The sequence below is a fragment of the Bos grunniens genome, chromosome 14, assembly GCF_055505025.1.
Source record: "Bos grunniens cultivar Pamir isolate PY7600 chromosome 14, Bosgru_T2T1.0, whole genome shotgun sequence".
NCBI classification, from domain to species: domain Eukaryota; kingdom Metazoa; phylum Chordata; class Mammalia; order Artiodactyla; family Bovidae; genus Bos; species Bos grunniens.
The window spans coordinates 52,269,656-52,283,016 of NC_141178.1; the positions used below are offsets into that span (position 1 = coordinate 52,269,656).

Sequence of the window (13,361 nt, forward strand, 5' to 3'; positions counted from 1 at the left end):
CACCTGATTCTGCTTGACTGGTTTCAGTGTAAGAAAGGCACCACTGGGCCTCTCCTCGGTCTCCCCAAGCCCGTTTCATTGGAAGGGGTAAGTGTAAACTCTGAACGCAAACATACTGTCATCTACTGTCATCATTTGCATAGAAGAGTGAGGACCAGTAGAAGTACAGCATGAGCCAAGTAGGTGATTGTCAATTCTGGAGTAATCACATGTTTTAAAAAAAAGATGAAATTTATTCCAGCATGTCTAGAATATTCTATCATTTAGATATGTAGCCACAAAACAAGAGAAAAAAAAATAGGTAGCCATTATTAAAAAGCGACTATTGAGATGCTTTACATTCTTTTCTCTGTTACCAAGTCTCTGCAATCTGGCGTGTCCTTGACGCTTACAGCACATCTCAGTTTGGGCCAGCCGTGTCTCAGGTGCCCGGTCTCCACGTGTGGCTTGTGGCCACCACGCTGGACTGCTGGGTGCTGAAGTCTGATGGAGGCGAATCTGACACACCCTGTGTGGTGAGGAAACTTGCGACTCACAGACCTAGTATGACAGCATGTGGAGAGCAGAACTGTCTCACAGCAAACTCAACTGCAACCAAACTCACAGAAACTAACAGCTTTTTTCCCATTAGTAGTTTAATTTACAATGAGAAAGGTAACTATCAATCATTCTTTCATTTTAGGCAGATCTCCTTGGGAAGCTAAATTACAATCAGCTGGTTACTTGCGCATGGATTCCGAGCCAGGGAAGCAAGGTCCCTCACGCATCCTATAAGGAGGCGCCGACTGATGCTCGTGCTCGGGTGGACCGTGGTTCCCTGGACGAGGCTAGAGACTGAGTCCCAGGAGCTGCGTCTGCACGTCCGCTTGACTGGCATGTCTAGTAGGTATGTCAGACCCTCAGCCGCAGGCGGCCTGGGCTCCGCCTGCCAGGCTATGCTTGCTGCTGCTTCTCTGACTTGTGTTTGATGTTCAGAGGAATATCCTATTTCCATTCTCGAGGGAGAGACACCTGAGTGTGCTCCCGTTCCCTGCCTACGGGTAAGTAAACCCACGGCAAAGATGTGTGTTGTTACATATATGTGGGACGAGCGTCGACAGCCCTGCTTCATAGCACCTGTGTATTCTTGAACATTGATTTTTCTAGAAAAATTTGAGGAAACAGTACAATAATTCAGAAAACTTGAGGAAATAGGAATTTAGAAGATCACATTTTTAAATAAGTATTATGGAAGGGAATGCAAAGTTCCTATGAATTTTTAAGATAAAATGGGAGACTTCAAAGGAATTGTCGAGCACTGTAGCAGATTGCCGGGCCCTGGGGCAACCTTTAGTGCTGGGGGCGGCACCTCTGCTATAGGCTCAGGGTCCTCAGAACATTTTGGTAAGCCTTAGCTTAACAAAACCAAACAAGCTGGTTCCTGGTCAGTACTTGTATTCTGTCAATGCGGTGCTTTATAATGATCTTCTTAATATAAAAGTAAAAAATGTGTTTTTAAATTTATTTAATTGGAGGCTAATCACAGTACCGTAGTGGTTTTTGCCATATGTTGCCTGGGGAATATATTTGTACTTTAGGTACAGGTTAGAGGTGCTAGTAACTCTGAAGATTCCTGTAATGGCCTCTCTTTCCAAAAAGCATTCTTAACTCTTAAAGGTTTCAACTTTAATTTTCACATCGGAGGTTCACAGTGTTTTCACGTGTACTGTTTTTTTAATGTGTAAATATTTTGTTTAAATCTTTTCCCAGTTAATATCTCCTTCTTGGGCCAGTGACCGATGGCTAATACGCATTCAGTACTGTTTTTAAATAAATGTGATATTAATCACCATGCTATCAGCATATATTTGAAACACATAGTTGTCCAGATGCGTGCAGGACTTAGCCTGAGCCATTCCTTGTTGGCTGAGGATTTGCAGGCAACCTGTGTCTTCTGGAAGGCCCCTGGTGGTCCCTGGTCTCCAGCGGGGGGTGGCCACTACTGGGAGTGGACATGGGTGCAAACAGCTGTCTCCTCCACCTTCTTGTCTCTTGTGCTCAGCATTAGTGCAGTGGCTCAGTCGTGTCTGGCTCTGCAACCCCATGGACTGCAGCACTCCAGGCTTCCCTGTCCTTCACCAGCTCCCAGAGCTTCCTCAAACTCGTGTCCATCGGTGATGCCATCCAACCACCTCATCCTCTATCGTCCCCTTCTCCTCCTGCCCTCAGTCTTTCCCAGCATCAGCCTTTTCTGATGAGTCAGTCATGTGCTCAGCATAGGACAGACTGGCATAAACTGTGCCATCAGTGAATGTTGAACAAATTATTATGAATAACCTGGTATCGTGTTTCCTTTTTAGCTGTCAGTCTATCACTATGCAGTTTTGTTGATACTAGTCTATGCTGCATTCTGTGCCTACAGCACTCGAGCTCCTGCTGTGTGCTGGGCGCTGCACTGGATGTGGTACAGCGTTCAAAGTGACAGAGCATGGCCCCCGACCTCAGAATGTTTGGGTGGCAGTGTGTGGAAAGCATCTGTTGTATGACATGGCGGGTTTCTTCTTGTACAAAATGAATGGTTTCATTGGGTAATAATGAAAATGATACCATTTCTAGTAATTACTGAATGTTATTAACATCCATGACTGGTAAAATTAGTTTTCAAATTTGATTCTAAAATATGTTTTAGATGTTCAGTATGATACTTTTAGTAGAATTCTAGCTTTTATCACAGTATCTTTTTTTTTTTTTTTTTTAACTTTCATAGCGGTGTTAAATTGTCCTGAACCTATTTTAAAGTCTGGTAGGTTGTACGGGAAAGAGAACAGCCATTTTTAATATTAGATTCTTTTTTAGTTCTAATTTAAAAGTGAAGCACAGCAAACTTACTAGGCTATTGCAAGTTTTACCAGTCCCATCAATAGTCTTGTGAAGAAAGTGCATCTTCTATTACGTTTAAGCTGTGTATTATTTGAGATTTTTTAGCGTAAATTTGAAGTGTTTCTTTATTGTTGAGCCATAAAGCAGTGGTCCCCAACCTTTTTGGCACCAGGGACCTGTTTCATGGAAGACAGTTTTTCCACGGACTGAGGTTGGTGGTGGTGGGGTTTCAGGATGATTCAAGTGCATAACATTTACCATGCACTTTATTATTACTACATCAGCTCCACCTCAGATCATCAGGTATTAGACCCCGGAGGTTGGGGACCCCTACTGTAAAGAATCAGGAGGGTGCATGATATCCCAAGGTGCTTTTTATCTTTTGAAGAAAGTATCATAAAGGAATATGATAAAATAACTAGCTGAACATTTGCAGAGTTTTAAAATTTCCATCTAAGAATCCTCACAGTACAGGGGTTAACTTTTTCCACAGTAGGGAATGGTCTCAGGTCACTGCGAGTTAACTGGAGCTTTATATTGAGGATTCGTGTTCATGAGACAGTCACTAATCACTTAAGTGTAGCTTTTTGCTGCACCTGCTTCTTGCCACTCCTGCTTCTCTTGCAGCCTTTTCTCTACCTTGGAGTGTCTGCTTGGAAAGGCAGTAAACATTTTTAAAGCATTGTCTTTATGGCTAGACAGACTAGGTTTAGTCTTCTGTCACCTCATCTTTTGAGTGGCTTTCTAACCTGTAAAATGTGTCTCAAAAATGTACTGACACATAGTTCAGGCCGAGTCATCTGACACATAGTTCAGGCCAAGTCATTGTCCTTATTCATTTCCTCATCGTATTTTGTATAACTGCTCATGGGTACAGCTGTTCCTTGTGACCTGCTTACTTGAGCTCTGAATACTGAATGCACCCCTCTCTCTCCAGGTTTCTTGTTTAAATTCCCGAGGGACAACCTGGACCAACTCAGGAAGGCTGATCCTGGGCCCCCGACCAGCCTCTGCCTTAGCAGGGGCTCCCCTTGCAGAGGGCCGTCTGCTCTAGGTCGAGGTTAGAGATGCGACGGTCTCGCGTGCTGTCCACCCTCACTGAACACCAGGTTACACAGCAGCTTGCCGCTGCACCTGCTTCTCACCGTCTCTCGTCTTCTGATAGCAGGCGTGGCTGGCCAATGAAGAGGGACGGCTCTTAAGCCACGTGAGTGGAAAGCTGTTCATACCCCTAGTAAAATCGCTGTTGTGAAGCGTGTCTTTCTCCCCCAGATTAAGGCTTTTGCCAGCATGGAAGAGAACAGTTGGGAAGCGCGGGACCGCCCTGTAGCAGCCACAGCTGTTTGGGATGGAATGGGAGGCACTATATGGATCATCTTAATTACCTTCTTGATCATGTCTAAATTCCACCCATGTTACTCTCTCAGCTTTGCGGGAAGGAGCTCTCTGACCTGTCATAGAGGCTGGAGAACCTCCCAGGGAAAAGAAGTCTGAGAAGCTCCAGCCAGAGGAACAGTAAGGTGTTCAGTCCTTACAAAGCAGACTAAGGACAGCAGTCTCAGAGGGAAATATCTAAGATTTCTGGATCCTTCCTTAGGTATGCTGTTTTTATTTCTTATTCTCAAGTGATTGCTCTGGTATCAATGAAGAACTAGCCTGCTTACAAGATTGATAAGGAAAAACTAAAACGAAATGTTAAGAAACAGGCTCAGTGGAGTAGCACAGAATACTGACTCCAGGATGAGAAGAGGAGACAGGACTCGGGAGAGGCTGAAGATCGTGGGGAAGACTGACGGTAACAGGCAGTAACAATAATGCTGGCTAAAACTAAGTGCTTCCTCCTGCCTGGCAATCCCAGAGCTGTTGCTGCTGGGTTCACGCCTGAAAGTTTAAACTTTTATCTGCCAGATCTAGCCCACAGAAAGAACTTATGTTTTCAGAGAAGTTACTAGACGATGGTTTTTCCAGCTATGTGTTTCCGGTAGTTGTTACCTCGTGTTTTCTTCCTTCCCCACCAAGATGCAGACTCGCAGGAATTCATACAGCAAGAGGATAGGATGCTTCTGCAGAAGGGCCTGCGACTGGGCAGACAACCAGGACTGAAGACTGAGACCTACCCCTCCACCCTGGCCCGCACACAGGGACCTTGTCTCCTAGGAGAAACCTGTCTGCTGGGAACCTTGTGTAAAATAGTGTAAGAACTTACTTAGTACTCTGCTATGCATAGAATGTGTTCAGAATGCTGCTTTTAATCCTAATTTCCTGAACTGAGCATTATTCCCATTTTAAAAACAGATGTGCCTGGGCCAGGATCACATATACATATCGTGTTTTAACTCCCAAGTCCAGGGCTCTTTGACTCACATTATATATACAGGTGACTCCTGAACACGGGTCCACATATACGTGGACTTCTTTCAGTATTAACACAGTACCTGTATTTACATCTATAGATTTTAAGTACGGAGAGAAGCTTGCATTTGACCAGAGGTCACAAAGTGTGGAATCAGAAACTAAAGGTTTGAGCCTTGAGTCTTGCCCAGCTGTTCCAGGTTCCTACCCACGCTTGGGTGAGTTGTCAGTTCTTTTGCTGTTGAGGCAGAGATAGCAGTATGGTCTAGGGTAGGTGGAGAGAGAGTCCCAGAGGTGGGTTCTAGGCTCGAGAACCCCGAAGAAACTCACACACCTCTTTCTGTTTTAATGCTGAAGATGAATGAAAAAGGTGACATTTTAAGCAGTGTATTTCCACTTGGAAAATGCAGAACGCAAATTATTTTAAAGTTGCATGTACAACACAGAAGTTGTTTACCTACTGTGGAAGAAAAAGCAAAAGCATTTATATAGGCATGATGGTCCAAGGAAAAGAAAAGTTGCTTTATTTCAAAACAGTAACTTCCTTATTTTGGAGCACTGGCTAAAAATTCAATTACTGATACAAATATAAATATTTCTTAGGAGGTCAAAATAAGTATATCAGGTGAATTTCCTGAATTTATTTTAAAGGCAGAATTTTTAAACCATAGAAAACAATTAGAAACAATGTATGTCAACGACATGTGTAAAATTAAGCCACAGTTCAAATTTAAGCTAAACAGCCAAACCATGAAAATTACCTCAACTAGTATTAGCTGCTATCGTTTAGAACATTGCACATCATTTCAATAACTTAAAAATGAATGTATCTTCTTCATATCTCCTAATTGCCCTGGGAGGTGGAACTTTTTCCCCGACTAGATTTAAATAATAAGTCCAACTATTTACTCATGGTAGGAGATTCTGGATAACTATAGCTGAGTTTAACAGAAATATAGAAAATCATGAAGATACATGAAGCATTTAGAAATGATGACTTCCTTTGAAGTCCTAGATGAGAAAGGAGGGTCTCCACTTCATAACAGCACCTACGGGTTATGCTGCTACATGGTGGAACTCAGCAGAACAGCGGTCTGACTGACCCATGATAAGCAACTTACAGGAAATTCTGTCGCCTATTCAGTGTTTAATAGACCAGTATTAAAAAAAAATTTTTAACTCCATTATGCTGACATTTCCAGAAGTGTTAACTTAGCAACAAGTCATCTTTATGATATGCCATTTTATTAAACTGAAAGAAAAAGATGGTACATTCTACTTTTACTTTAAAAGAGATTTAATTCAATAGTTTGATTGCTCACTATTGAAAACTACATTTTCTTCCTCAGAACTGGGCAGCACTGAGGTGGAAAGTTTTCATGATCCTTGACTTCCCCTTAAAGGAAAGTACTACGGAATTTCAGCAGCGAACATCATCTGGTTTCTACTCAAACCCCGTCTCCAAGAAAACGTGAGAGAGAATCTAAAAGTTCTATTCAAGGCAAGAAGAAATTCCAAACGCAAACATTTTACTCCAACAATTTGGATATACCAGCTGCTCCATCGCTGGGTAGGAATGATTATCAGCAGCCTTGTCACTGCCATCGCTAAATCTAATATCCTGTTGTATATCCAAATACATGCACATAAAATATGTGTACAGATAAATTAGTGTTAATTAAAAACTCACGTCTATAAAATGTCCTTCCTTTGTTCTGAAATCTATATACTTGTTTTCCAGACTGGAAACCTAAACATCTTGGCTACACATTAAAAACATGCTGGAATGTACATACGCTATGGAAACTTCAGAACTGACCTTCTCTTAAAAGCAAACAAACCTAGAGTGCTTTTGTTACAGCATCATCCTCTAATGAGACCTAAAAGGAGACCACTAAGTTCTAAATTCAGGTATTTACCAAACAAACAGTGTTGATATCTACTAGCTGAACAGCCCTAATAAACGAACAGCTGAACTTCAGATAGTCTTTCTCAGCTCTTTGTCTATTAGGAAGTTGAAGCATTTTCAATTAAAGCCTTCATTTTTCCAGTAGACTTCAACATGTGTGGACCAAACTAGAAAAGAAACAAAAAAGATACAGGTTCATGTAACAGCAATGATAGCCCCCTCCCAACCATGGACCACAAGGTATGTTCATGAAAAGCCAAGCAGCCCGATAGTATTAAAATCATTATGTTTATAACAACCTGTCAATTCCTATCAAACTGTAGTCATCATTGCAAGACCCTAGCTTAGTCCAATTTTACTTCTTTTAATAAAAGGAGGAAGATACAGAGTTTCCTCTTCAATGTCTAGGGTTTCAAAAAGATGCTAGAATTTCTAGGATATCTATCTCTCTGGCATAGATAAACTCATCTCCCCAGTGACAGTAACCTGAGGAAAGTTAAAGTGAAGTCGCTCAGTCGTGTCCAACTCTTTGCGACCCCATGGACTGTACAGCCTACCAGGCTCCTCAGTCCATGGAATTTTCCAGGCAAGAATACTGGAGTGGGCTGCCATTTCCTTCTCCAGAGGATCTTCCCAACCCAGGGACTGAACCCGGGTCTCCCGCATTGCAGTCAGTCAGACGCTTTACCATCTGAGCTACCTGAGGAAAGGGAAGGTCTAAATTAATATTTAAGAGCTTTCATTAAGTCTGCTCAGTCTCCACCGCTGCAGGGCCCACAGCCTGCAAGGCCCTGGTCAGATTTCTTTCCCCTTTATAAGAATTTCATAGGTGCCCTAAGAGAATGACCTTTCCTTTCTACATCACAACATTTACACTATCCTTAAGATGTAAATTTTATTGTCATGAATTTCACTTCATTGTGCTTAAATATAAACAGCATGGGAAATTTAACATAGGAGATACCCAGGGTTAGCTTTTACTTACAGAAGAGCATCAAGAGGGAAGCAGTCTAGCTGGCGTTAAGGACTAATTCCTTTTGCATCTTGCAGACGACCAGCTGAGTGTCTTGCGCAGCAGTGGCCTGGACCACAGGCTGCACTAAGGAGAGAGGTCTGCCCAGTACTCACCAACACTCTCTCGGAGGTGGCCTCTGATTCAGACTTTTGGATTCCTTTCTCAGCTTCACCTTGACTATCGCTTCGATACCGATAAGCAAACTTCTTTTTCAGCGCCTCTGCTATGAGGGCAGCAGGGTCAGCAGCATCTGCCGGCTTGGGCTTTGTGTCTTGTTCTGACCTTAGAGAAGTGACGAGAAATCAAGGGGGCGTTGCGGTGCTGACAGCATGGCTCTAGCAGCAAAGACACCCAATAGAGACGCTGACGCAGTGAGGTGGGAGCCCTAGATTTATGGCCTCACAAAACAGCACAGAGTTACCCAGGGAATAGCTCCTCTAAGGAGCAGAGACTGCAGGCTCCTTCAGGGCAGTCAGGGTTCCCTCCTCCACAAGCCTGGGCCCTACCCTAGCAGGCACACAGCACAGCCTGAGGGGAGAATGACTGCACAGTAACAAGGCTTCAGAGGCAGTGGGGGAGAAATGAGAGTGGCCTGCGGGTGTTTGTCCTGCTCTCAGTTAACTGCATACAAGAGCTCCTGGGGGCTTATCTTTTTTAAATTAAAAACTCAAGAGCTATTCCAGTAGTCATGCTATAAAACAAAGTTCTCAAGAAGCTTGGTGTATGTGTGTGCTCAGTTGTGTCCGACTGACTCTATGTGACCCTATGGTCTGTAGCCCGCCAGGCTCCTCTGTCCATGGGATTCTCCAGGCAAGAATACTGCAGTGGGTTGCCACTTCCTCCTCCAAAGCAGCTTAGCAGTTGCTTATAAAAGGCATAGGAAACCAAGGGAAGTGGGCGAGAAGGCAGATGTCTCCTCACCTTTTTACTGATCGCAGTTTCACGCTGTTCATGTCTTTTAGGATCTCCAGCATGTTGGGCAGGTCTGTTTTCTTTGGACTGTTCTTGACCGGGGTCTTCCCAGCAGAGGCGTTTCTCCGTCTTCGCTCTTTTATCAGATCAATAGCAGAAGTGTTCTGCTGGAGCCCGGGTGAGGGGAGGGGAGGCGGCGGCGGAGGGGGCGGCAGTGGGGGCGCTGGCGGGACGGAGGGTGCTACTGTGGCGGCAGGCCTGGTGGATTCTAAGTCACCTACAGAAATGAGGGGCAATCAGTTTAATCCTGGTGGTAAGAGGCAAATAAAATATTTTAAAAGTAGAGTTATGTTAAGGACTTTATACCTGAAAGCAGTAACCTTAAAAAGAATCTCAGTCACAAGTAAAAAGGAAGTTTCAGTTACTTGCTTGGAATCTAAATGCCTGAATTTCAGTCACGGTATCATTTAATCCGTCTCCAGATGGAAATGTTCCATTTAACTTAACAGGGTGCTTTTGTGATATCAAATGTTCAGGTCTGACTGCTTCACGCTGTGCAGCTACTTCTAGCTGAAACAGCATCTGGACTGCACACAGAACTGCCTCCAGTAGGTAGTCTGACAGTTTAGTACTAGAGTAAATAGCTGTCGGATACCTTTGTGGTTCATTTTAAGTATATTTACATAGAAGGTAAGCATGAACTATGCTATGCTATGCTAAGTCACTTCAGTCGTGTCCGACTCTGTGCGACCCCTTAGCCGGCAGCCCACCAGGCTCCCCCGTCCCTGGGATTCTCCAGGCAAGAACACTGGAGTGGGTTGCCATTTCCTTCTCCAATGCATGAAAGTGAAGTCGCTCAGTCATGTCCGACTCTTAGCGACCCCATGGACTGTAGCCTAACAGGCTCCTCCGTCCATGGGATTTTCCAGGCAAGAGTACTGGAGTGGGGTGCCATTGCCTTCTCTGAAGCACGAACTAGAGAATGTAAACTGACCAGAATGAGTTAAAAGAAGTTTTAGATTTATTGAAAAAAATTGAGAGAAAAAAAAAATTATAGTTAATTCCCCCAAAGAATAAGTAACTGAGAGTTACAGTGGTTCTAAAATAAGGACCTAAAAATCCATCTTTCTGCAGTAACTAGAGATTAGAGAGTTGTTTGGGCGCGAACTATATTGATTAGTTTATTCAAGGGAGTTGGGTTGTAAATAGAACATCTAACAGACTTTCCTAGTCTGCCAGAAGAGGGAGGTAAAGCCAAAGAGAAATTTATCAGTAACTTATTGGTTAAACAGAAAAGGGCAGGACTTTGGGTTTTCAAAAGTCACCTGTAGATTTCACTGAAGTAACACCAGGTGCCTGGAGTACATGCACCCTGCCCATCGTGGCCTGACCCAGGTTTGAGGAGGTTTCCGTGTAGGTTACATTAAACTATAGGACCACAAGCTAAGTGCCTCAGAGGTGGAATAACTATCCTTTACCCTTCAGAGCTGGCTTATACTGAATCTCGTCAAGACTCAGGGACACTAGGAAAACCACCACTGCTTGCCAGCAGATTAATAAACTAGGATTTCAAGGCTATGGTTTTTTCTCCAGTGACAACGCAACAAAAATAAAAGCAACACTATTAGACCAGAGTCAGAGGCCCTGAATTCAGTTTCCACTCTGGGCAAGAGGGAGAGAAATGAATATTAAACAGCTACTTTGCACTAAAGATACTATATATAGTTCCCACATTTACTCCCACAGTAACTCCACAACATAACTACCTACTATCCCAGTTACAGAGCTTTATGCTTGCCTCAGGACACACAGGTAACTAAACACACTCAACTCTGTCCGGGCTGTTTTGCAGTTACCTCCTCCAGTCTGATGTGAATGGTGCCATTATCACAGACAGTGAAGTTCCCACAGCAGACACATAAGCAGTGTTCACCTTTATCAGTGGATGTATATTTTGTGTTTCCAAAAATACACTCATCATCCTCTGACAGTATTAAGATTGTTCAAAACAAACGAAAACCTCTTAAACTTGCCTGGGTCCTGTACCAGACCATGCAGGGGACAGGCCCCTAGTTTTCTAGCAAGCCCAACAGCTGTTATTAACTTCTTTTTAAATTTTTAATTGTACTATAGTTTATTTATAATGTGTTAGTTTCACGTGTGTAGCATACTGATTGAGTTATATATATGTATGCATACTGGGGCTTCGCAGGTGGCTCAGTAGGTAAAGAATCCGCCTGCAGTGCAGGAGACACAGGTTCGATTCCTGGGTTGAGAAGATCCCCTGGAAGAGGACATGGTAACCCACTCCAGTATTCCTGCCTGGAGAATCCCATGGACAGAGAGGAACCTAGAGGGCTACAGTCCATGGGGTTGCAGAGTCGGACACGACTAAAGAGACAGAGCCCACAAATATATATATTATATATATATATAATTTTTTCCCCAAGTGAGTGGTATTCCCCCCGCCCCCTGCCCGCATTTGCTGGCTGACAACTGGAGGACTCACAGACCTGCACTGAGGTTCTGCTGTTCCTGGAGGGTCACGATCTTGGCAATCTGAGCTCTGAGGGCAGCAAGCTCACTTTCAAGGGCACAGATCTTCTGCAGCGCTTCCTCATTGGCCAGCGTCGAGGTCTGCAGCGGAGGCTCTTCTGGAGACAGGGTGGGTAAGGATGGCTGCCTGCTGTGGGGCTTCTCAAAGAAAGGAAGATCATCCTGAAGGGTTGGCCTTGACCGGACCTCTATCCTGCAAGGACAGAAGTTGGCTGTCACAGGCTTTGAAAGGGGCTATGAAAAACTGTCACTTCAAAGTTAATCAGAACATAGCAGAAGAGAACATCTGAGAGCCACTTTTCAGGCTGACCTTACATAAAACCCCTGCTCTAAGTTTCAAAACAACAAAGCACTTGTCAACCTGAAGTAGATCCACACCAGGCCAGCTTTCTTGTTGCCATCATTCTAAATTTTTATCTCTACATTTTATATTCAAGCCCATACTATCAGGAGGCATCACAGGTTCCAGCAGTGTCTTTGCTAACTCTTGTTTTGGTGTCCTGAACTAAGATGATGCAACTTTTAATGCTCTTAAAGATGATAAACTAATTGGTTATAAATGACAACCAAAGCAGTAGTCCATTAACTCTTCCTCAAGGTCTTTTTTTCCAAATTTCCATGTCAGTGTCTTCCATATGTGATAAAATATACCAAACTATAAGACATACTGTAACAATATGAGCCAAACTACAGCATTAGACACTAAAAAGGAGCGGCAGGGGGTGGGGGGGGATAATTATAATTGAACTCATGCAGTAATTATATAGATGGTCTGATTTTCACTTAAAGGTATTCTAATATGCACTGCACTGAAGCTCCATATGGAGTCTTCTGGGGTTGAGAACAACATTCAGATTTCAACTGTCAATTTGTGTATTTATCCATTTCCTACTATTTTCTACAATTAGGTTTTTCTGGCCTCTAAGCCCTTTTCTCTTTTTTTCTTCCTCTGGCTTTACTGAGGAATCACTGACAAATACTTTATGTATATAAATACTGTACAGCATGATAATCTGATCATGTGTATACACTCTGAAATAATCGCCACACCCAAGTACATCCCAATTTCCCTCACAGTCTCATGTGGCCATGTGACTGTGAGTTTTGGCTAACCGGACTGTAAGCCACCTGGGAAAGCTGCTTGGAGGGCAATGACTTGGTTCCACAAGAAAAGAAGGCCTTTCATCTCTAGCCCCACCCGTTATTCCTCCTCTCCTGAGAGCCGTGAGTCACCAAGCCCAGAAGCTAATGCTGATGGGAGAGCCACAGCTGAGGATGCCCAAGAGCCTGGCAGGTGGTTCCTGGGCACACAGTGGAGCCACTGGCAGCTTCAGACTGTCTACTCGGGGGTTTCTGACTTGAGAGGAAAATAAACTTCCATCACCATTATTTTGGACTTCTCTGTTAAATGTAGTCAAAACCCTCTTGTAACATTCACCAACGTTATATCCTATTTTAAAATAGTTCCTTTAACTGTATATTGCTATTTTTTGCTTGAGAAATGAAACAATTCATTCTTCCTTGTGTTTGAATGAGTAAATTCTTGGACCTTTAGCATTTGGTATTTTGCACTAAATTCAGGTGGTTTTCTTCATACCTAATCTTGATTATACCCTGTTAAACTATCACATATACAGGATGGTTGTAAATTGTTTTTTATAGTATTTTTTACAATATTATTAAAAATATTTGGAGAATAAATGTCCTAGTTACTACCTAGCCCTACTTGAGCTTACCTGATAATCAACTTTAATAATA

At 43.2% G+C, this 13,361-nt stretch overlaps 1 protein-coding gene and 1 long non-coding RNA gene across 10 annotated transcripts in view; one reads left to right on the forward strand and one right to left on the reverse strand.

The window, feature by feature from the left end:
- Positions 1-467: 467 nt before the first annotated feature.
- On the forward strand, positions 468-6,915 carry LOC147359429 (uncharacterized). Of its 2 annotated transcripts, XR_015140805.1 has the most exons (6): positions 468-886; positions 3,797-4,066; positions 4,287-4,456; positions 4,879-5,053; positions 5,313-5,429; positions 6,561-6,915. It is a non-coding gene; the product is annotated as an uncharacterized LOC147359429 (long non-coding RNA). The 2 variants fall into 2 exon arrangements; XR_015140806.1 differs by lacking the exons at positions 468-886; positions 5,313-5,429 and having other exon boundaries at positions 3,256-4,066.
- The window catches only part of MTFR1 (mitochondrial fission regulator 1), a 60,001-nt gene continuing 52,352 nt past the window's right edge, over positions 5,713-13,361 (reverse strand). For 5 of the 8 annotated variants that reach the window (XM_086336801.1, XM_086336805.1, XM_086336802.1 and 2 more), the window contains 4 exons: positions 11,561-11,796; positions 9,057-9,324; positions 8,249-8,417; positions 5,713-7,287 (listed from right to left, as the gene is read on the reverse strand). In XM_086336801.1, coding sequence (XP_086192927.1) covers positions 7,219-7,287; positions 8,249-8,417; positions 9,057-9,324; positions 11,561-11,796 — 742 coding nt within the window. In that variant the 3' untranslated portion in view covers positions 5,713-7,218. Of the gene's footprint in view, positions 7,288-8,248; positions 8,418-9,056; positions 9,325-10,241; positions 11,332-11,560; positions 11,797-13,361 lie in introns of those variants that run through there. The other 3 variants (XR_015140803.1, XR_015140804.1, XM_086336807.1) reach the window with 2 other exon arrangements.